General features: G+C 35.5%; 1 protein-coding gene across 1 annotated transcript; it reads left to right on the top strand.

The window, feature by feature from the left end:
• Positions 1–4,436: 4,436 nt before the first annotated feature.
• On the top strand, positions 4,437–23,306 carry LOC125651591 (GPI ethanolamine phosphate transferase 3-like). Its single transcript, XM_048880250.2, has 6 exons — positions 4,437–5,281; positions 10,851–11,007; positions 12,512–12,667; positions 19,760–21,305; positions 21,670–22,058; positions 23,096–23,306. Exons 1-6 carry the CDS (start codon positions 4,527–4,529, stop codon positions 23,285–23,287), a joined length of 3,195 nt encoding a protein of 1,064 aa, XP_048736207.2. The 5' UTR covers positions 4,437–4,526; the 3' UTR covers positions 23,288–23,306.
• The last annotated feature ends 1,812 nt before the right edge of the window (positions 23,307–25,118 follow it).

Genomic DNA, 25,118 nt, shown 5'->3' with positions numbered 1-25,118 from the left:
ACACACAACACCATGCATTATCTACTGCAGGAACTCTGACTTGCCTACATACAACACCATACATTATCTATTGCAGGAACTCTGACTTGCCCACATACAACATCATACATTATCTACTTCAGGAACTCTGACTTGCCCACACACAACATGGATTTTATATACTGCAGGAATTCTGTGCAAACCTGTGCAAATGTTACAGTAACTTTATCTGCGCTTGCGCGGGTAACATTTATATTTAACAGAAATTTATTTTGTGAATTTGAATTGATATTATAGAATTATTGACATGTTTTCGGTCAATATGATGCTTTAGCTATAATTGGTATATTATATGATAAAATAATTCATTGATTCAAAATTCATCTTCATTTTATTTCATTCAACAAAAGTCGATGAAAACATGATTGGTGATGAGTTGGTCTTAACCATTTCCCTTAAAATTTACAATGCAGTTTTAAATTGTAACACTTGATGAATTGTTCATTGTTAAATGTAGCAAACCGGTCGCCGTAGCTCAGTGGTATCTAGCATTCGCTTTCGTAACCAGGAGGTCACGAGTTCGAGCCCCGCTTTTGCCATAGCCGTGTCAAATCTAAGACAGTGATTGGTCCTTCGCCAAACACTCGTGGCACTTAGAAGTGGGAATCAATGGTCTTCCGGATATGTCCTTAGAAACATCTCAATATGAGTGAACATATCTCAACGGGGCGTAAAACAATCCTGCAACCATCAAATGTGGCAAAGTTGATGCGAAAATCGGGAGAAAGTCCTTTCTCCACTAAATATCTTTGAAATATTCTCACAGTCGTTTTCGTGGCCTTCTGAGTGATTTCTTCCTCTTTATATACGGGAAGCCGTTCGTATTACGAGTACGTTGTCTAGCGATGTAAATCGCGCCATGTTTTCTTAATGACGTCATCTGCAAAATTTACCATCGGAACATTGTCAATCTGATTAATATCAGCTCCTCGATCCGCTCCTCTTTTTTTTATGTCGCTACACGAGGCGACATCAAAAAAAGAGAGAGAGGAGCGGATCGAGGAGCTGATTTTAATCAGACTGGGAACATTGTTCGACCTTTTCCTTCTTGACTTAACAGAAACGATATTCTGATCGCAAATCTTGTAGAATATGATTGGAGACACGAGTTTCATTGGACGCCTACAAACATAATAACCAAACGTATCAATTTTTAAATCTCTAATGATTTTAAATTGTTCCTGATGTTGGAGAAATCAAATGTTCTATTCACTTCAAAGGCACGGAAAAGTTACTGATTGACTGAATAGAACGCAAACATTGCCCAGACATATTTTTAAGATATACAATAAAATTATATTCTTTAAGTATCTACTAGAATAAATGAACGTGAATATTATATAACTTCCGCTAACAAAACGACCCCAGTTCCTCCATGTGATATCGGTCTCTGATTTTTAGATATATGGAAATCATATTTGTAATCTTTGTTGTTGTTTGTCTACATACGTCAAATTATAAATCAAAATTATAGTTCAAAAACAAATTATAAATCAAAATTATAGTTCAAAAACAAATTATAAATCAAAATTATAGTTCAAAAACAAATTATAAATCAAAATTATAGTTAAAAAACAAATCATAAATCAAAATCATAGTTCAAAAACAATTTATAAATCAAAATTGTAGTTCAAAAACAAATTATAAATCAAAATTATAGTTCAAAAACAAATTATAAATCAAAATTATAGTTCAAAAACAAATTATAAATCAAAATCAGAGTTAAAAAACAAATCATATATCAAAATTATAGTTCAAAAACAATTTATAAATCAAAATTGTAGTTCAAAAACAAATTATAAATCAAAATTATAGTTAAAAAACAAATTACTCAATTAATTTTTCGTAAATGAGGACTGTATACAATACATAAATCAATTACAACACTAGTATTTTTACGGACCTGTATGATCGCTGTTTCACAAATCGTGCCCATTCATATAAACTAAGTTATATCACTTACCACTATGACCTTGCATCATTTGGGAGTATTTTTTAAATCTGGTCTAATGTATGCCGTCAAGGACGAAAACCATCCCCTAAGACAGAAAACAAGTATGCTCTACAACACAATAGGTTTCTTCGTAAAGTAAGAATCAGTTAATTTTTATAATATTCCACTGGTAGATTTCATTTTTTTTCTAAAAGTAGATTTCATGCACATATTCCTTTAGTGCTTATTTCTCAATGCATATATCATAAAACGAATGAATGTTGTAGGGCAAATTAAATCAATAAGATTAGAAATGATAAAATCTAATTCTTAAGTTGCAAACAATCCCCCACCACCCTCACTGGTGGGAGAATATTGAGCAAAGAAGGACAACTCTTCTACTACTTGAGCGCATGATTTAAAAAAAAAAAAACAACCCACCCAAGTGGTCAGAGTTTTGATAGGATGATACATAGCAAAGGCGGATCGGGAGGGGGATCCAGGGGGTCATGACCCCCCTTTTGCGGACCAAAACGTTTAAAGAGTTATTAAATTTTAACGAGACTTTGAGTCAAAATGAAATGAAAGGAGGATGCTTACGTAATTGAATCATTCAAATTTATCAATACCAGTATATCATTTAATTCTAGGATAAATAAGACGACACACTGATCAATATACAATATTTTCGTCGGATACAAGCACAACGGTTAGATATCTATATATAGATTGAGAACAAAAAGGATAAGAAGCCCCTGTGATTTACCCCCGAGCTTCTGGGGGTCTAGGCGGCCCCCAGCCTATTTGGGGTAACCTTCCAATCACATTTTTAGAAAAAATATTTCATTGCAAAATCAGGCGATTAGATCACCTAAGACATGACCCCAAGTAGTGAATAACCTAAACATTTTCATGTATAAAACTGTCCCCAGATCTCCCCGAGGATGTGATGTACACAACAGAGGGTGTAAATTGGGGTAAGGGTGGAGGTTGTGAAAAGTACCTAAAAGAACAAGTGCTAGACCCCATCCCCTTTCACAAATTCCTGAATCCGCCTATGCATCATCTTCGCTTGCCAAAGGTGACGCTCCACGGTGTGAAAAAAGAAACACCGTGGAGCGTCACCCTTGGCTTGCGAAGATGTCTATGCATAGCTAGGGACTTGTACAATGATTATAGCCCACACAAGCGTGGGGAGAAAGTTGAGATACTAATAATAGAGTACGTAAATATGAATTAAGTCTAGATATTATATGCTAGAATACAAAATGAAACTTTGTCAAATATGGATAAATGCAATCGTTTAATTTGAAGCATAATGATTTATATTTTGAGCTGGTGGTAAGACCTGTTTTATGTGAGTTAACGGAAGGCCTGAAAGAAAGAAACGTAACACAAGTTCTACTTTCTAAGCTATTGGGGTTCCTATATATATATATATATATATATATTAAGTAATTCAGAATGCGTAGGTAGGTTTTGAATAAAATACATATCAACATTCCAGCAGTTAACAAAATCAGTTTGCCGAGCGCCTACGGTACCCATCTCTCTCCTCACAAAAGAGGTGTGGTTTCAACTTAAAGGATCGAATTTCCATGCAAATCTTGAACTGACCTATGTTCCAATTTGCAAAATCATATATCTTCTAAGATCTTAGAAATTTCTACAGTGACAATTTCTAACTTTATGGGAAGTCCCAAATTTGATAGTTTCTATAAGTCTTTTGTAGAACCTATAGAAGACAGTTTCTAAGTTTTTGGTATTACCTATAGAAGACAGTTTCTAAGTTTTTGGTAGTACCTATAGAGGACAGTTTCTAAGTTTTTGGTAGTACCTATTCAAGGCAGTTTCTAAGTTTTTGGTAGTACCTATAGAGGACAGTTTCTTAATTTTTGATAGCACCTATTGTTTCTTAATTTTTGATAGTACGTATTCAAGACAGTTTTTAAGTTTTTGGCAGTACCTATAGAAGACAGTTTCTAAGTTTTGGTAGTACATGTACCTATATCAGATAGTTTCTAAGTTTTTGGTAGTACTTATATTAGACAGTTTCTTAGTTTTTGGTAGTACCTATATTAGACAGTTTCTAAGTTTTTGGTAGTACCTATATAAGTTAACTTTTAGATGGCACATTTTACCTAAATTCTACTTGAAATGTGATAGATATAATAAACTTAGATGGTTAATCATTTCTTTTAAAAACTAAAACTAGCACCAACATACCGCAATCTTTGTTTACAAAACCAATCATAAATTAAACACATAATTAGGCAGTGAATTTTGATCATTAGAAGTGAAAAACAAAATTTGGTCGAAAACATGAAACACATCTGAGAAGTTTACTTTAAGGGAGCAGGGTTAAGTCAAAGTTGTTGGAAAATTAACAGTGTTGCAACCTGCAATGCCGACCTATTCCGGAAATCCAATTTCCTTGCTGGACTATCATTTTAATTTTACTAGCAATTAATTTGTTCCGGTATGTATTTTGGTGGATTTGGTGGAGTGTGCACTGGCGTCTGTCAACTTTGTGACATGTTAAAGTTCTAAGAACATGGCTTTAGGACTGAAGTATGTATGTTTACTTCTGTTTTTGATCTCCATCTACGTTATAGGGATATTTATTTTCGCCAAAGGATTTTTACTGAAGCGTGTAGTGATAGAAAAGAACAGCACGTGTGCCGTTGACTTTGCTCATCAAAGTGACCTACACGGGGGCGCGGGCTGCTGGATGCACGGAAGGTACAAACGGGCAATAATTATAGTCATAGACGCCATGAAGTTTGACTTCATGCGCTACGATAATGAATCTCATCAGGAAATTCCCTACAAAAACAAAATGACTGTGATAAACCATTTACTGACAATTAAACCTTTAAATGCAAAGTTGTACAAATTTATGGCAGATCCCCCCACTACCACCTTACAAAGGTTAAAAGGACTCACTACAGGAAGTCTTCCTACATTTGTTGATGCAGGTGCAAACTTTGCGAGCTCCGAAATCACAGAGGATAATTTTATTGATCAGCTAATTAAACAAGGCAAAGTGATAAAATTCATGGGAGATGACACATGGATGGGACTATACCCTGCTCGATTTAGAAAAGCATTTCCCTTTCCATCATTCAATGTAAAAGATCTGCACACAGTTGATAACGGAATTCTGGACAATCTAGTGCCACAGCTGCGGATGCGTGATTGGGACATCACCATTGCACACTTCCTAGGTGTAGATCATTGTGGGCACAGATATGGACCGGATCACCCTGCCATGGCTGAGAAACTCTCACAGATGAATGATATGATAAAGTAATTATAACCTCTATGCTATTAGCTAAGCATTTACTCTCACAGATGAATGATATGATAAAGTAATTACAATCAAGGTTGTCACTAACGTAAGAATCTGTGTCTTTGACGCAGATAATTAATTTGGGACGGAAGTTTGTCTGATATGGCGAGTCCCGCTGACGCGTCTCAGACTCCAACTAAAAATCATTTTTACTTAGAAGCCCTGATATTGTGTAGGAAAAACTCATAGTAGGAAAAAATCTAGGCAAAACGTTATGCTCTAGTAAACCGAGATAATACCATGGAGTTCACAATGTTCCAATCGGACTTGTTTGTTTAGCGTCAGTCAATTAGGTGCAAATTAGAATATAATATTAAAAAGATAATTAGATGAAATGCAAAATGAAGAACATTTTGCCACTGGCAGTTATTCATTTTTATTTCTTATTTATTTAAACAAATCATAGTCTATATTTAAATGTTCATCTTCCGGTAGCCATTTTTATTGGAATCGAAAGTAGGATAGCTTGTAGACTTTGGTAGGTTTTACAAATCATCAGCAAACAAAACTATTATGCATCTATTTTATTACAATAATAATTTGGTTAAAATGCTGTTTAATATTGAATTGGGTTGTTGTGAATGTAATGATAGGAGATTCGGGGAAGTAATTCTGTTGACTTGGACAATTAGTCGTCCTAGGCCAAGTTGTGAATGATTAAAAATAAATTTTAAAATTTATATGTTTTGTACTGCTTCCATTTTAATTGTCTTATATAAAAAATACTCATTAAATATTCATGGAACTCATCAAATTTTCATGGGACTCAAGCTGCTTATAAACCACGACTCCGGGACTCGTCTTCAGTAATTCCTAGTGACAAACCTGTGATTGTTGCTTTTCAAAAAGTAAATAATAAGTTACCAATTTGAAAATATATCTAGGTCTAAGAAAAACTTAAAACATTCACAATACCCTACCACTCATTTGAAACATATGCAGATCTTTCTATTTCATTGCTTAGACAGGTGACAATATTTATATTTTATTGTTGGCATTATGATTTTTAAATAGAAAAATTTCACATTATTCAGGGTTCTCTATAAGAGTTCACAACTGGCAATTTCGGATTTCTTGTCCCCCTACTTGTAGCAAATTTGCTGCCTACGTTCAACAATGGATTATCAACAAGTTTTTAAAAGACTTCAAGATTGTGGTTTTTTAAAAAATTATATCTAGTATTTGCTTTTTCACCAAATACAAATGTCAATTGAGCTAATTTTAGTATATTAATGATCCTGATTACGAGAATCGGGATAAAAAAATCAGGGAAATCCCTCTTTTGTTTTTTATTACACAGGGTTCGAAATTATCTCATGTCCGTAAGTCCAAGACTAGTAAAAAACATGTCGGACTAGTAAATTCTCTATAGCACCAGTCCGTACGGACTAGTGAAAATCCGGAAATCAATCTTGAAGATTTTAGCAAGATTTGTCTGAGTCTCGTAGATGTTTGAACTTATGGTCGATTACCTACATAGTTAAGTGGTTAAGTGTTTGCATGACTATGACATCCTGATCTTCCAAACACATGGAGTGCGTTCGAGACCGCCGTTCTTCGAACGAGCACAAATTCCTGCCGATTCCGAACGCAGAGTATGCATCACTAGAACGGGTTCAAGAACTGCAAATAGTGTGGTCTAAGAACATGCACGTTTGTGCACACAGGTTCTCGTCATTCGCGACTCTAACACAGGAGTTTGTAACACTATAGCTTGGTCAATAGAGTGATTTTATTGAATTTATTGATAAAATTTCAAACTCCTGTGACTCTAAGAACTGAGCATGAAAACAACGGGAACGTCGATCTCGAACGCACTTATGTAGTTATAGACATTTATAAAATTATAGACGTTTATAAAAGGATTAACTCAGAGGTTACTGTATGTTTCTATAGATCTTGAATGCAAAATAAAGTATGGTGGTCTTTTTCTTCTGTAGGTGTCAGAAACTGAATTGCTTGCAACTGATATTAATATGACAGACTAGTGAAATGCTTTGCGGACTAGTGACCATCAATAGTGACTAGTCCGTACAGACTAGTGCTTGAAAAAGTTAATTTCGAACCCTGTTACATGTATGTTATGTACAAGCACAGTGATTCCGAAGGTCCATTGGACATTGGCAAATGTCCGGTAATCTTTGTTTTGGTCCGATCAATACCAATTGTTGGCTGGACAAAGTGTCCGATAATTTTTTTTTCAAAAAAATACATGATTAGATAAATTTTAAATTTTTAGCAGCATGTCCCAAAATTTATTCTATTCTTTAGTCATTGCAAACAGAAAACGTGTTTACATTTAACTCAAATATTTATCAAACCTGCAATCCTCTTCAATTCCCCCGAGAGGGTGATTATATAATTGAGCATGCAATATCCCGTGAAACTACAGACGTCTTTGAAGAGTTTGGATTAGGTAATAAAGCGTTTAAACTATACTCTGATCAAGAAGTACTTGAACAACAAGGGCACGTTTGATTGAAGAATTTGAGTTACAAGAATTGCTTGAGTTTTTAAAAAAACGTATATTTCATAACACTGGTGTTGAACACAGGTTGGAAAAGTTTACTCTGCTAACGAATCTGAGGTGAAGTGCTTGGGCTAATAAAGTACGTCGCCGATGCCATTCTGGGCCAGAAAGTTCAAATTCACATGAAAGCTTCCTGATATAGTGCAGATTCAAGTTCGCTAAAATCATGGCCCCCGGGATAGGGTAGGATGATAATCGGGGATCAAAGTTTTACATGGGAATCTTTAAAAATCTTCTTCTCAAGTACCACAGGGCCTGAAAGTTCAAATTTACGTGAAATTTTAAGCTTCCTGATATAGTGTAAATTCAAGTTTGTCAAAATCATGGTCCCCAAGGGTAGGGTGGGGCCAATAGGGGATTAATTTGTCTATAAAATTTTGGTCTGGTAAAATGTGATTTGGTCCAGTAATATCTCGACCATTACTGGACCAAATGTCCAGTAAGTACCAGAAGACCTTGGGAAGCACTGCAAGCAATCAGAATTTAAAATGAATAGAATAACAGGAGATTTTACAAAAAGCCAAGATTAGGTCAGCCCGAGTTGTTTTAATTTCTATTTCAAGATTTCAAGAAGTTGAATTCAAATTACAGTTTATTTTTGGAATTCAAATCATACTTTGATTGTGAACGTTGAATTAGAATAAGATGAATTCAATGTTGATACAAGTTTATAAACTCATGGATACTTATTGACATGAAGAGAAAATGTGGTACAGCAGGAGTTTATGTAGACCCTGATTGAAGAAGCTTACGTACCAAATAGATTTGTTAAAAGTGTATTTTTATTGTACTTTCATGTCCAAAAGTCCAGAATACTTGACAGTTGGATAAAGTTATAGTACATAAAAAAAATTAATCATTGAGGTTAACTGTCCATATCATGAGAAGGGATAATCTACAAAATTGCATATTTCTACCCAAACACATTTTAAACCATTTATCTCAGGGTTGGCAAAAAATATGACCGGGCCGGTGGTCAATACTGGTTAAAACCAGTCAATAGTGGTCAATACTGGTTGATTGAAAATTGTTTGGTCATTATAGTCTGTGTTGTTGGTTATTTTAAATGTTTCAGTGGCCATTATGGTAAATACTGTAATTCATAACATGCACTATCAGTTTATAATATACTTGCAAGTCATAATATTAAATAAATAATGTAAATGACTCAATTAAATTGGGGAAGATGTAAAAGTTTATTGTAAAAATTAAATTAAACTGTTTCGTGGCCGTATTACTTTGGCACTGACAACAGCATTGCAGTCTTTACATCTTGATGTGGTCTTGTTGTTGTCCTCAACAATATCATAGAAATTCCAAAATGTTTTGTTGAAGCCATAGATAGTATGATGGGGGAAGTGTTTTTTATTTCTGTTCAAATTCTTTAGTTTATCAAGAACTACCTATTGTTTCAAATCTTCATTTAACTGTTAAATAAACATTTGAGGGGGTGTGTTGGTGATGTTTTCATAACAATAGCATGTACACTGATCCTCTCTGGTCCCAGAGTATGCTAATTAACACCTGTCAACTCTGTTTCCTGTGCTTAGGTACATATCCTGCTCTGTACATTGCAACACATTGTTTATCTACAGCACCTGTCACCCAATTCATATTAAATCACTGTGTTTATTTAATGTCCAGCTACCTGTTATTCTTAATCTGTCCAGATACATGTATAAGCAGATCCTATTGTCTAAGTTATGCTATATGTGACCCTCTTTTATAGTTCTGAAGATATTATGATCACAGTTTCAGCAAACCAAATGTATTAAACTTATGAAATTACATCTAATTATCTAATGAAAATTATTCATAACCAATTGATCCATATATCATAATGAAAAGACTTAATTTATCTTTGCAAAAAATATAAGAAAATGGACAGTTTAAATCTCAATTGACCACTTAGGGAATATTGACCCTGATTTATCTGATGATCTAGATGCTAAGTTTTAGTGTTTGAAATCCAGGAAACCGCCCCCGGTTTTAACCAGTGGTTTTAACCGTCCCGGTCAATACTCCCCAAGTGGTCAATACTGGTCAATTGTGATTTAGACTGTCCATTTTCCTATTTTTGTACATTTCTTGCAAAGATAAAGTTAAATTTAAGTCTTTGCATTATATGGATCAATTGTTGATTAATATTTTTCATTAGATAATCAAATGTAATTTCATGTTTTTAATATATTTGGTTTGCTGAAACTGACCGCAATATCTTCAGTACCTACCAGAGGGTCACAGTTCTATAGCATAGCTTGACGATTGGAGACAGACCTCTTAATACATGTACCTGGACAGATTGATTTGGAGACAGACCTCTTAATACATGTACCTGGACAGATCAAGAATAAAAGGTAGCTGGACTTTACCTGAGCACAGGAAGCAGAGTGAACAGGTGTTAATAAGCATAGGCTGGGACCAGAGATGACCAGTGTGCCTGTTATTGTTATGAAAACATCACCAACCCACCCCCTCAAATGTTTATTCAACAGTTAAAATGAAGATTGATGAAACAATACTTATAGGTAGTTCTTGTTAAACTAAGGAATTTGAACAGAAACTTTTACATCTTCCCCAATTTAACAGAGTCATTTGTACATTTTTTATTTAATATTATGACTTATAAGTATATTTTAAACTGATAGTGCATGTTATGAATTACAGTATTTACCATAATGGTCACTTAAACATTTAAAATAAATAACAAACTATAATGACCAAATAATTTTCAATCTACCAGTATTGACCGGTTTTAACCAGTATTGACCACCGGCCTGGTCAATACTCATATTGACCACTTTTTTGCCAACCCTGCCAGGAAATGCCTCTTCATGGCATTAAAGATTAAATTATTTTTCAGGTGTGTGTGTGGGGTATTTGTGTGTCCAGACCCCCCTCACACCTTTAGCTCTTACATTGCACTTCTTTCAAATTAACTTGGTACAGCTTTGAAAATGAAGGAGAACATGGATCATTATTCCGTTTCTCTGTAGGAATGTGACAAAGGAGATGGATTCTGACACTGTGCTCTTTGTTCTGGGGGACCACGGGATGACGAGAACAGGAGACCATGGTGGGGACAGCCAGGATGAACTAGAGGCAGGGTTATTCATCTACAGTCCAGATCAGTTGACCTCTGTGCCGAATACTGTAAGTTACCACAGTTACTATTTAGTGTAACATATATGCAGTCCAACCAATTGTATTTATATGCAAGCATTCAAATTTCAAAACCAAACAGTCCAATCCAACATAAGTATGAACTCAAGCCTTTTCTTCAAGACATATTGTGTGTTCATTTAAGACAGCTTTGTGCAACTTTTGTAACATTCTATATTGATGTTCATAAATATAGTTACTTGAAAGCTTGTTGCTTATCAAGATCTCAATGACTACATGAGAAATAAATTTCATTTTTAAAAATACATGAGGGTTTGAACTACACCGCTTTATGGCAGCATACTTCATGAAGTGCGTTGTCGCTTCACGAAATGTATGCCGACGTGAAGCGTTGCTGTTCATACGCTCATGTATTTTTAAAAATGAAATTTATCTTTTATATTTTACTTTCATTTAGCTGTACTAGCAGTTAAAATAGTTGTGCTATATTTATCAAGATTCCTATGCACATTGCTCGCGTTCATGAGGAAATGCCTATCACGGATATGGAAGTAAAAACATTGGTTCCAAAATCTTAATTAGCCAACACATGCACATCTTATTTGCTAAATGCTATAAACATGACAAGTATAAAATGTAGGGGCTAATTTTAACTGGTATTCAATAAATTCTCTTTTCTTGGTGTCGGTGTAGAATAAAGATAATTTAAAAGTAAAAAATCAGATCCAGTACTCAAACTTTTAGTTATAGTGCTTTCGCTCTGTGGGCTTATCAGTAGATTAATCTTGTACCATATCCTATAATATAATTATATATTATATATTTTTATTTATAAACATTATATAACATTTTGTGTGCACCCATTTGTATTCATGGGCATAAGCAAAACATTTTTTAAATGCAGTAGATCAATGAATACATCAATGATCAAGTTAGAAATAAAGCACTGTCCCATAGGTGAAATGTGAACATTTTATCACATTGCTGGATGCTATCCTAATTTTTATGGAATGATATACATATTATATAAACAGTCTTCAAATGAAATCTCATCAATCTCACTTTGGCATGTCAAATTTGTTCAAACCCCGAAAAATGAAAGTGAGGCTTATTGAATCCCATATTTATGTAGGCATGTACCAAACAATGTTACTCCTTTAATTTGAAAGAGATTTGAAAATGGTTTTCAAAATGGTATTTTCTCTTTCATGAGTCATATGACAAAATCAGTCATCTGATGTTTGAAGAACACACTAAATTTCTCTTGATATACATGTATACTGCTTGGAAATCCAAGAAACAATTTCCTTTTAATGCACTGCTTTCTTTCCCTACTGATTACAAAATAATTTATTGGAATGAACCTACTTGAACATGGTTTCATTTTGAAATCATAGACTAACTTAGCATTTCTTTAGATAATTTATTTAGTTAGTTGCCGTTTGACTTTTGTAGTCATCAGAGCTAATATCAATTTGTGTACACCCAGCTTGAAATAACAATTATTTCATTCTTCATTTTTTTTCCTTTCCAGCCTGATCAATACAAGAGCGTCTCACAGAAAGATTTTGTTCCTACCATCTCTCTCCTGTTGGGAATCCCAATCCCTTTTTCCAACCTGGGGCAGGTTATCACTGATCTCTTTACGTATTGCTCATCCTGGAAAACAGGAAGTAGTCCTATCAAACAGGTATGACATTTACTGGCATGGGGGCTGTCACTTTTAATCATTTCACAGTTAATCAACTCGGATAATACCATGCATACATATGTAGCGGTCAGCGGGGTTCGATCGCTGGTGGCCAGATAGCTCAATTGGTAGAGCACCTGACTAGAAATTCAGGGGGCCCCGGTTTGAATCCCGGTCTGGTCCATTGCATTTTCTCCATTCCTGTTACACATATATACTAAAAAGAGCTGTCCATTACTGAAAGTGAAAACTCATATTATTGTGGTTACTTGACATAGTTTCCTTTAATGATATGTTGATAGTGCTACTGTTAGGGTGAATGCTGGTGCATATGCAGGAGAGGATCCAGATTTTTTTTCCAAGGGAGTGAATTCCACCCCATGCAATTTTTTTTTCAGTGAGTCCAATCAACACTTAGGATTTAAACTAAATATTGGAAGAGCACAATAATAGGCAAATATAATATCATCTACCAAACTGGGAACTGGGGGGGGGGGGGGGGGTTGAGATTATTAAAATAAATTTTGGGTAATAATCCCCAGGTAGCATTGACACATTTTTCATAGAAAAAATTAAAGCATGTTGAATGTTGTACAGAATCATAATCTTGAACGCAATGATTGAATGCTACATGTTAGACCCTCCTACACATTCAGTCAGTGGAAAGCATGGGGGTAATTTCTACAGTCAACATTGCTGATTACAATAATTATGCCATGCTGCAATTGTTGCCCTGATAATACAAACAAGCTAGACATTATAGACTGTGTTACCTAAATAATTGTAAGTAAGCATCACTGGTTGTAGATTTGCATATGAAACCAATTATTTAAATCATTCAACTTATAGACTGAATCAAAGTACTTAAAGTACTCGTGGGAGTTGAACATTGTGGAAATTCAGTTAGAAAAGATAGTACTGGAAGAGTAGGGGGATAAATGACTGAATATTATCATGATTTTAGATACAAATCAACTGTTGTTGTTTTTCAAAGCGTTACAACAGCAAACATGGATAATGGAAGCCCCATGGGCCACAACGCTCCTCGAGTAACTGAAGCCGTGTTGTTGTTTTCTAGAATTTCACTCCTTTATATTCTCATGAAAAATGTGACCACATATTATGGCCCAAACATTCAAATCAATATGGTTATCAATGCCTTGCAGTTATGAAGAAGTTTTTCCCCTGTATATATACATTCAAGTTTAACCCTAGTTATAGCTAATTCTAAGGATTCATTACTTGAAAAGGTAGTCCAATATGCTAAACTGTCACCTGAGTATACTACAGTCCTGTAGAGGATCAATGGAATGGTAAATAATTGTATAATAACTCAAAATAAATGAAATGCAAAAAACTTAAAAATTGTTGGGCATCGGAAATGCACAAGCCGAGTTGCGCAAGGAATGGGCATAGAGGGAACCGGCAGAAAAGTTTTCAAGAATTATCAAGCAGGGAGCAAAATTTTGCGAACATAAATTTCAGCCGACTTAAATCCTTTGTGACCTTGACCTTTAACCCTTGACTAAAATCAATAGGCTTCTTTGTCTCATCAAGGGCGATAATCCATCTAAGTTTAATTGAGATCCTATAATTTGTTAAAAAATTATAGTGCAGAAAACAAAATTTTCTCCAAATTTCAGTCTATTTATAGCCACTGTGACTTTGACCTTGTGACCCCGGAATCGATAGGCTTCTTGTCTTACTTAATCGATCTAAGTTTGATTGAGATCCTATAATTCGTTCAAGAGCTATGGTGCGGAAAACAAAATTTTCTCCATATTTCAGTCTATTTATAGCCAGTGACCTTGACCTTTGACCTAATGACCCCAGAATCGATAGGCTTCCTCATCTTACTGAGGGTGACAATCCATCTAAGTTTGAATGAGATCCTATAATTTGCTCAAGAGCTATGGTGCGGAAATGAAATGTTGATGCGTGCCCGCCTGCCCGCCCAAAGGCACTTCATCAGATCATAAGCTGAGTTCGACTTCATCGCAACTCCGCTAAAAATGAAACACTAGTCAAATAATGTTATTTATTGCCAAGGTATTTGGGATATTATACTGTGGCTCAAACAGGGGGTGAATGAACCTGACAGTATGGAAAGCATATAGTGGAATCAGACTTGTGATGCTGGAAATCTATAGTGATTAATAAACTATACATGTACAAGATCCATAACTATTTTTTTTTCAGTTTGTGAGGGAGAATCCTCATGTCTCTTTCATCTGTAGACAAATAAACAATGTGTTTTGACCAGAGCAATTTCCAATCCTTTTTGCAGCATAAATTCAACATTGTGGCAACTGGGTTAAACTTTGATAGTGAAGTAATACATGGCAGCACCTTATCCCATGCTCTTAAAATTTCTGTTTGACACACACTCATGACATCCACTCAAACATTACAGAGTGCAGCAAAATCCCATTGTAATAGGGAATTCAAAATGGATAATTGGTACAAAATATGGTACATACTATTCAAAAAGGATAATGAATTTGACATATTGATGTCTTGGAAAAGGAAATTCTGACATCGGGGCTCTAAGCGTTTTCAAACATTGTCATTTGATAAAAGTGTTCTACATTTTTAAAAATAGAGATTAATATGTCTTTACATACATAGGTGAGAAAGTTTCCATTATTCCTAGCCGAGACATACCATGTATGCGCAAAAAAATTCATATACAAATATCACACTACTCACGTAGAAAATGTGGACCTTACCGTCATCAAGCGCAGCGAAACACGCCATTTCGAGATTATAGTCGACGAAAGCTCGGTAACAGTAATGAATAAGGTACACTCATTTTGTATCTATTTTGTGACTTTCTTTATTAAAAGGAACAGTTCTCTAATGTGTAACGTACAATTACTACGTAATTCAATAACTTGAAGCATGAAGCAGTTTCACTTTGCCACCGGATATAAGAAATTTTATTTCGTATTCCGATCCCAATCGAAAGTTGTTGACTGGGAATGACGTGTTTTAATTCAATCTACATGTAACATCTAGCATTTTTTATATCACATTAAAAAAAACCCAAATATATACACATACACAATGTTGTAGAGTTATTTCTTGTAAATTTTCTGAGGTTTCGCACCATATTCGATATTTCGCGCAACGGTGTCAATAGGGCTTGTGTGCAGTTGTCGTTCGTTTCCCTATCAATGTTTATAGGTGACGCTGCGTTACAAACGACAATTTTTAACCTTATCTTTTATTTTTCTATGTCTATCAGTATCAATTTGATCGAAATCTTTGAATTGAATACAATATCATTGCATTTATTTACATGTCAATTATCAAAATTAGATTAATTCAGAAAAGTTACATGGATTATTTAATGGCGGATGTTTATAAAAGTTTATGTTGATTTACCTAGGAGTAAATCAGCTGACACAGAACCCCCGCTGACGACCACTATACAAATCAATACAAATTACTGCGCAGAAAAGTGCGTGATGACCCAGGGAGATTGAACATAGTTCAACTCCCAAAAATAGCATGAGAAAATGTCCCAAGTTTGATTTTCATGACAAAGAAAGCATTTTGGGTCTCATTATTTTCCAATCAGGTTTTTAGCTCTTCTGAGCCGAAGGCTCAAAGAGCTAATGCTATGGCCATTTGTGCGGTGTGCGTAAACTTTTTAGAGAAAGGGCTATAACTCAAAAACCCCTTGGCCAATTTTTTTCAATAATGCTATGGCCATTTGTGCGGTGTGTGTAAACTTTTTAGAAAAAGGGCTATAACTCAAGAACCCCTTGGCCAATTTTTTTCAAATTTGTTACAGGGTATCATTGGCCCAAGGGCTTTCATACATACTAAATAGAGGGATGTGACCCTTTAACAAGGGGAGATAATCAGGAAAATACAAACAAAAGTAGTGGTTGCTAAAAAATCTTCTTCTCAAGAACCACTGGGCAGATTATCACCAAACTTACACATTAGGATGAGGATATGTTGTAGATTAAAAATTGTTCAAGAAATTACCCTGGGGCAAAGGGCGTGGTCTCAAGGTCACTTCAAAGTTGACCTAAATTTATATTTCCTTAAATCTTTGATATTTTAGTCATTATAAGGACTAGGATCATCAAATTTTGACAGTTGATGCATCTTAGGACCTTGTGTCAAGGTGTCTCAAAAGTAGGTCACGTTGACCTACTTTTTGAATTTTGCAGGTATTTATTTTAAAATTAATTTTGATGCATATCTTGGACACTTTGAAGCCTATGATCATCAAAACTTGTCAGTTGGTGGATCATGGGACCTTGAAATGCGTCAACTGAAAAATAGGTCACCGTGACCTACTTTCTGAATTTTATGGCTTATCATTTATAGATATATTTTAAGTTGTTATTTCAAATACCGAGAGGTTTAGAATCATCAAATCTTGTAAGTTGATGCATCTTGAGGCCTTGAAACATATTTATAAAAAAGTAGGTCACAGTGACCTACTTTTTGAATTTTGCAGATATTCAAATTTCACATTTTCAATTTTAGATGCATATTTTGGGCACTGTAAAACCTAGGATCATCAAACTTTGTCAGTTGATGCGTCTTCAGTCTTCCGTTTGTGTCGACCAAAAAGTAGGTCACCGTGACCTACTTTTGGTATTTGACAGCTAAATTACTATATTTCAGACACTATTTGACCTACAATCATCAAACTTTGTCAGTTGATGCATCTTGAGTCTTCGGAGTGTATCGACCAAAAAGTAGGTCACTGTGACCTACTTTTGGCATTTGACAGTTATATTTATATATTTCAGTCACTAATTGACCTACAATCATCATACTTTGACAGTTGATGCATCTTGAGTCTACGGAGTGTGTCGACCAAAAAGTAGGTCACCTTGACCTACTTTTGGAATTTGACAGCTATATTTATATATTTCAGATACTATTTGACCTACAGTCATCAAACTTTGTCAGTTGATGGGTCTTGCATGTTCGGAGTTCGCTGACCAAAAAGTAGGTCACCATGACCTACGATTGGAATTTGACAGCTATATTTCAATATTCAGATACTAATTGGCTTAAAATCATCAAACTTTGTAAGTTGATATTTCTCGGGTTCTCAAAATGTGTAAACCAAAAAGTAGGTCACATTGACCTACTTTTTTTGAATTCTTAGGATTTAACTAAAAATTTAGAATACTAAGAGGCTAAGAATAGAAATGGTGGGGTTGTACAATTTATCAGAAGAGCGATTCTAGGCCCTTGGGCCTCTTGTTAATGGTTGGCATTCACTTCCCTTGAAATTTTAAAGATGACTCGATGACCTATGACTTAACGACTCCCACATCCTGCCTAGTATTGCTCTCATCTTAGTGCTTGTTCTGTTGTGTAATGTCTGAATTGATGGTTTTTCCTGCTAAAAATGGTACAGGGTGCCAGCTTAATGTCTTCAGTTTGACACATTATAGTGTTTGAATAACATGAATGTGGTTTCTGGTTTTTAGCTCACCTGAGCCGAAGGCTCAAGTGAGCTTTTCTGATCAAAATTTGTCCATTGTCTGTTGGTGTCGGCGATGTAAACTTTTCACATTTTCATCGCTTTCTCCAGAACCACTTGACCAATTTCAACCAAACTTGGCACAAAGCATCTTTGGGTCAAGGGGGTTCAAGTTTGTTCAAATAAAGGGCTACGCCCCCTTCAAAGGGGAGATAATTACAAAAATGCAAAAATAGGGTGGGGTATTGTAATTTAAAAGTCTTCTTCTCCAGGACCACTGGGCCAGAAAAGCTGAAATTTACATGAAAGCTTTCTGACATAGTGGAGATTCAAGGTTATTAAAATCATGACCCCCGGGGGTATGTTTGGGCCACATTCGGGGATCAAAGTTATACATGGAAATATATAAAGAAAATCTTTAAAGATCTTCTTTTCAAGAACTACTGGGCCATAAGAGTGGAGATTTACCTGAAAGCTTTCCGATATAGAGTAGATTCAAATTTGTTCAGATCATGGCCCCCGAGGGTAGGGTGGGGCCACAATAGGGGATCAAGGTTTTACTTGCAGATACATGTATATAGGAAAATCTTCTCCAGAACCACTGGGCCAATTTCAATCAAACTTGGCACAAAGCATATTTGGGTTAAGGGGATCCAAGTTTGTTGAAATGAAAGGCCTTGCCCCCTTCAAAGGGAATCAAAGTTATACATGCAAATATATAAAGAAAATCTTTAAAAATCTTTTTCTCAAGAACCACTGAGCCAAAAATGCTGAAATTTATTTGAAAGCTTCCTGACATAGTGGAGATTCAAGTTTGTTAAAATCATGACCCCTGGGGGTAGGATGGGGCCACAGTAGTGAAAGCTTCCTGATATAGAGTAGATTCAAATTTATTCAGATCATGGCTCCCGAGGGTAGGGTGGGGCCACATTAAGGGATAAAGTTTTACATGCTGATATATAGGGAGATTTTATTCTCCATAACCACTGGGCCAATTTCAATCAATCTTGATACAATTCATCCTTAGGTGAAGGGGATTTAAGTTTGTTCAAAATGAAGGGCCAGGCCCCTTCAAAGGGGAGATAATCACAAAAATGCAAAAATCGGGTGAGTTATTTTAAAAGTCTTCTTCTCAAGAACTACAGGGCCAAAAAAAACCTTGAAATTTACAATAGGGGATCAAAGTTATACATGCAAATGTATAGGGAACCAAACTTGGCACAAAGCGTCCTTAGATGAAATTTGTTGATATGAAAGGTCATACCCATCTACAAGGGCATATGATTATTAATGAATTTGTAGTCAAATTTAATAATCAAGGTTGATAATTAATGAATTTTTAGTCGTTACCTTTGATAAGTTTTTTCAGAACCAAGCTGCTTGTATAATCATAGTTTTGCTTAAACTTGTTTATTGCTAGGAACTGCTGCTCAGGTGAGCGATGTGGTCCATGGGCCTCTTGTTATTTTTTTCATTTTGTAGTCTTAACTGTCTTTGTGTAGACTTAATATACAATACATTTTGGGTATTTAATAGCATTATGTACAGTAAACTTTTACCTGAATCTACTTGATATAGTGGACAGTTATCAAACTTTAGATTATTTATTCGTACTTTATTTTTTCCAGTCATTTCACAGCGTGAAGGCCCTGCGTTTGAATGCTCACCAGATTAATATGTACCTCCAGGAATACTTCCAACATTCCTCTGACTTTCCAATTCAAATGTACTACCAGTTAAAGAGTGTACTGGACACAGCAGAGATGGAGCTGAACAGCTTGCTCACTGTTCTAGTGAGGGACGGAGATCACAACATGGAGGAAAAGCTTAAAAATGTCAAAGACAAATATATATATTACATTGATGAAGTTCGCAGGACAGCAGAAGGTGTCTGGGCCAAGTTTGACATCATGTCAATGTGTACTGGAGTGCTAACATTGTGTCTGGCCCTTTGTGTTAATGTTTACTTCATAAAGATCTCGTTCTGGTGGAAGAAGGACGTTCCTTCCACGGTTGTAATTGTGTTTCTTGTTTCCCTTGTTTATCTGGCATTTGCCATGTTTCAGTCATTTTTCATTGGGGAAAGTAAAAGTGCAATAATGGTGTTTGTAATGGGGAATTTTCTAGTATTTGGAGTTGCACTTCTAATATTTAATTTCAAAGACAATAATCCAGTCATTCTGAACAAAAGGGAGAATTTTTGCATAGGATTTGAATCAACAGAGTTCTTGTTTGCAGTTGTTGTAGCTTTTTTCATGTTTGTGACTTATTTTTCCAATAGTTATGTGGTGTATGATGATTCTGTATGTCTCTATCTACTCCAGTCAATGTCATGGATTCTCTCTCTCTCAACATTAAAGCATATCCTATGTCAGTTTGAAACATCTGCTGAATCCAAAATCAAAAAGCAGAAAACCCCAAAGAACTTTGACATCATGAGAGTTTTGACCCACCCTGCCCTTGTTCTGATTTTCCTTACACTTGCCTGGAGCCTTTTTCTAAGATTATCTTCAACATTCAGAGTTTGTCGAGAGGAACAACATCAATGTGAACTCTCCATTTTCCTTCAGCCACTTGGAAATCTAAATGATCAAGAGAGTTTGAAAAACATGAGATATTTCTTCACTCTGATATGCTTATTCCTTATGGTATGCTTGCTGCGTAAGGTAATGAAGGATTTTGGGAATCTGAATGGCTCTTCGCCCCCTGTGATGGGGATGTCATACCTCTTGCCTGCCTCTGCTCTGTTCTGTGCCCTCCACTGGGCCCTACAGGGGCTCCCCCAGAAGTCTCTGGACAACCTCCCACTCTGGCAGCAAGTATTTCTCCCACGTGCTGTGTATGTTCTAGTTGCTGTATTTCTTGTGCTTATTTTGTATGACCCTTTGTGTATATATGTTGTTCTGAGATCTAGAAAGCTGATGGTGGAAAACGATAAAGAACTTATACCCAATATCTACCACCAGTTGAAAGAAAACTTGGGAGAGAAAGAAGAAAAACCTCCATTAGTTTATGGACTGGCAACATCTTTCACAGCAGCCGTTGTTGCTATGGTTACTGTTGCCATGGTGCTTCTGGGTCTGTTGCTAGGGGATGGATTGATGCCAAGTTTGTTGCTTGTCATTTTATCTGTATTTTTCTGTCTTGAAGTCATAGCAATCAAAGATACCTTGAGTAAGTATGAGGCATAATGTATTTTATACTGTAATATTGTTTTTAAAATGTTAGAATTGTGCTGTTTTAAATTATTAAGCAAAGCTGAAGAATATGTGAAGCTTATCATACTATTGGATTTATGAAGTAGACAAAAGAAACAAATACTAGACTTAGACTTGCAGTGATCCAGCTAGAATTTTTAATTTTAAGGTGAGCCTTTGGAAAAAAGAGGACAAAGGGTGCATAAATATTGGGTTGAATTGCAACATACTCCAAATATTTTTTGAACTGGAAGACTGCATGTAAAAATTCACTATGAAATGGACTAGATATGCTATCATGATTTAGAAGAATATTTTTAGAATTGATGTTTTGATTTCAGATCAACCTGTTTCTCTATGGACCAGTGTGGTCTACATCTCCGTGCTGGCCTCTGTTTTCTTCTATGCCACAGGTCACCAGACAACTATTTCAAGTATTCGATGGGAGTCTGCTTTTGTTGGTCTCCATGGAGATTTTAGTAGCAACATCCTGCCTGCAATACTCATTCATCTAAACACATTTGCCTCTTATGTGTTAGCAATAATTATATGTCCTTTAATCATGTTATGGCCAAAAGCAGGCGGGTTTCTGACCAAAAGTGTGGCAGGGGTGAACAGGAAAGAAAACACAGATTGGATTGGAGATTTCTGTTTCCATGACGACAAGAAAACTTTCAGAATGCTGATGTTCAGAATGTGTTTATACTCCTTTGCTTTTCAGGGTATCAAGGTAATCTTTTTGAAATACATGTATGTTTCATATGTAAGTCAATTTCAGTTATTTGATCTAAGATTTTTCAGGAACCAAGTTTTAACTTGTGCAGGCCAAATCTGTACAAGTTAAAACTTGCATTTCTGTTTCATACAAGTTCCAATGTTTATAAATACATTTGTGCAGGTCATAAGTTAACTTGTTGTTGTATCAAATTACAACTTGTAAACAACATATACATTTTATGTATAGAAATTTGGATAACTGCCAATTTTTAGCCGAGTTGTAACGAAGTTGAACTCGGCTATTGGTTTGGTGATGCGGGCGGGTGGTTGGGCGTCAACAATTGGTTTCCAGATGACAACTCGAAAAGTTTACAATCTAATCAAATGAAACTTAGATATATTGTTGGGTACCAAGTAAGGAAGACCCCTATTAATTTTGGAGAAAAATGGTCAAAGGTCAAGGTCACAGTGACCGAAAATAGAATGAAAATTTCAGAAAAATTTGGTTTCCGGATGATAACTCAGAAAGTTTAAATCCGAATCAAATGAAACTTTTATATATTGTTGGGTACCATGTAAGGAAGACCCCTATTAATTTTGGAGAAAAATGGTCAAAGGTCAAGGTCACAGTGACCGAATATAGAATGAAAATTTCAGAAATATTTGGTTTCCGGATGATAACTCAGAAAGTTTAAATCCAAATCAAATGATACATAAAGATATTGTTATGTACCAGGTTAGGAAGACCCCTATTGATTTTGGAGAAAATAGGTCAAAGGTCAAGGTCACAGTGACCGAAAATAGATCGAAAACTTCAGACAAATATGGTTTCTGGACAGTAACTCGAAAAGTTTAAAACTGAAATTAGTTCTTCACAATTATAAATATGCCACATCATTCCTGACTTTACAATGTATCCCATGCAACTCGGTTCATGCACCCCTGTGTGCATATATTGATTTTTAAACGTTCCTCAAAATCAAAATTCAGCTGAATATAATCAACTATCCATGCATAGAAAACTGATAAAAAAAAATTTTGCACCTCCAGGTTCTTGGGTCTGTCCTAGCAGCACTTTTACATCGACGCCATCTCATGGTTTGGAAGATCTTTGCACCACGGTTTGTGTTCGAAGCGATGACCACATTTACTGTCTTTAGCATGTCTATATTAATGTTCATGTTTATGCTCCGTATTGACTTGGCACTAACGAAGTGGGTGAAAAATTTCCAGAGGAAATAAAAGAAGGTTGTGAAATTTTGACTGTTTTTGTGGTTGTCTGAAATAGAAGGGTATGGTAAATCAGAAATTGAGAAAATAATTAGTAAAACGATTCCTTTCATGTTTAATCACACATAAAGTTTTCTTGCGAGAAAGTTCAATTCCATGAATGTATTTTGCCCACAAATGTACTATTTTATTTGTGTTGGAGTCCAAAACCCCCTAATGTATTGTCCCATCGTCTATTGTCCGTCTTTACCAGTTTCACATTTACATGTAGTTCCGTTATCCTTTTGTAAGACTTATTTTTATACCCCGCCAAAGTGGTTGGGGTATATAGTTTTTCCCTTGTATGTCCTTCCGTCCATCTGTCCTTCCATAACATCCAGTTTTTCGAACTTTTTTTCTAAACCCCTTGAGATATTGAATTGATTTTTTGTATGCAGGTGTATGTTGATGAGTTACTGATCAAGTTTGAGTTTTGTTCCGGTTTGTGTATTTTGATGGAGTTATGCCCCTTTAACTTAGAAAAATTACTGTTATGTGCAGTTTCTGGACTTTTTAGCTCACCTGAAGTGAAAGTTCTGATCACCTATTGTCTGTCATGCGTATGTAAACTTTTCACATTTTCAACTTCTTCTCCTGAACCAAAGGGCCAATTTCAACCAAACTTGACAAAAAGCATCCTTGGGTGAAACACTTTCAAGTTTGTACAAATGAAGGGCCTTGCCCCTTCAAAGGGGAGATAATCACAAAAATGCAAAAATAGGGTGGGGTCATTTAAAAATCTTCTCAAGAACCACTGGGCCAGAAAAGCTGAAATTTACATGAAAGCTTCCTGACATAGTGCAGATTCAAGTTTGTTGAAACCCCTACACCATCAACTTGTTTGTCAGTAGCCAGCTTCGATTTAAAAACTTATTATACGCAGAACAATCTCTTGTGTACCGAATCATTTGAGAGGTATAAACAGCATATGCAGGTGATAATGTACATTCAAATTAATAATCCTAATATGTAATAAATTTCAACAATTGCCTTTTTTCCATTAACAAATCACTGAGATTTTGATTATTACTTTTTCACGAAGAAGCTCCTAATTTGGGATCTGCGAAAGCAATAGCATGAACATGAAAGAAATTGCTTAATTTCATTATTAGGTGTATCTGATACATGTAATGTCAAAGTCATTCTGATAAATGGAAAACTGATGAAAATTACTAAACGATCAATATTAAATGCAAGCAGTTATCCCCTTCCGAGGCTTCGGGCTTCATATTCATCTTTGCATAGAAATTATCCCAAACTGATATTTTGGTTTGAGGAGGTAATGGATTGGTTGGTTGCTTATATACATGTATTGTTTAACGTCCCGCTCGAGAATTTTTCACTCATATGGAGACGTCGCCGGTGAAGGGCTGCAAAATGTAGGCCTATGCTGGATGCTTATGTACAACCTTTGAGAAGGGAGGGATCTTTATCGTGCCATACCTGCTGTGACACGGGATCTCGGTTTTGCGGTCTCCTCCGAAGGACCGCTCAATTTAGTTGCCTCTTACGACAAACAAGGAGTACTGAGGTCCTATTGAATATTCATAAAAGATCTCCAGCGACAGGGGGCCTCGCCTTACTATTTTCCATTTCATAATGTTGGCAGCTCTGCTATTCTAACCCGAATCCTCACAGGAGAAAAGGTAATAGTTATATTAAACACAATATAGCCCATCAGTATCTCTGGATTGTTATTCAATTCTCAGTCTGGTTAAAATGGGAACAACGTGTATAATTCATAGTTTCTATGTATGTCGTTTAACGGCCAATTGGAAAACAATCGGTCATATAGAGACCTCGC

The sequence above is a fragment of the Ostrea edulis genome, chromosome 5 (genome assembly GCF_947568905.1).
Source record: "Ostrea edulis chromosome 5, xbOstEdul1.1, whole genome shotgun sequence".
Classification (NCBI taxonomy): domain Eukaryota; kingdom Metazoa; phylum Mollusca; class Bivalvia; order Ostreida; family Ostreidae; genus Ostrea; species Ostrea edulis.
This window is presented reverse-complemented; position numbering and strand designations above follow the sequence as displayed.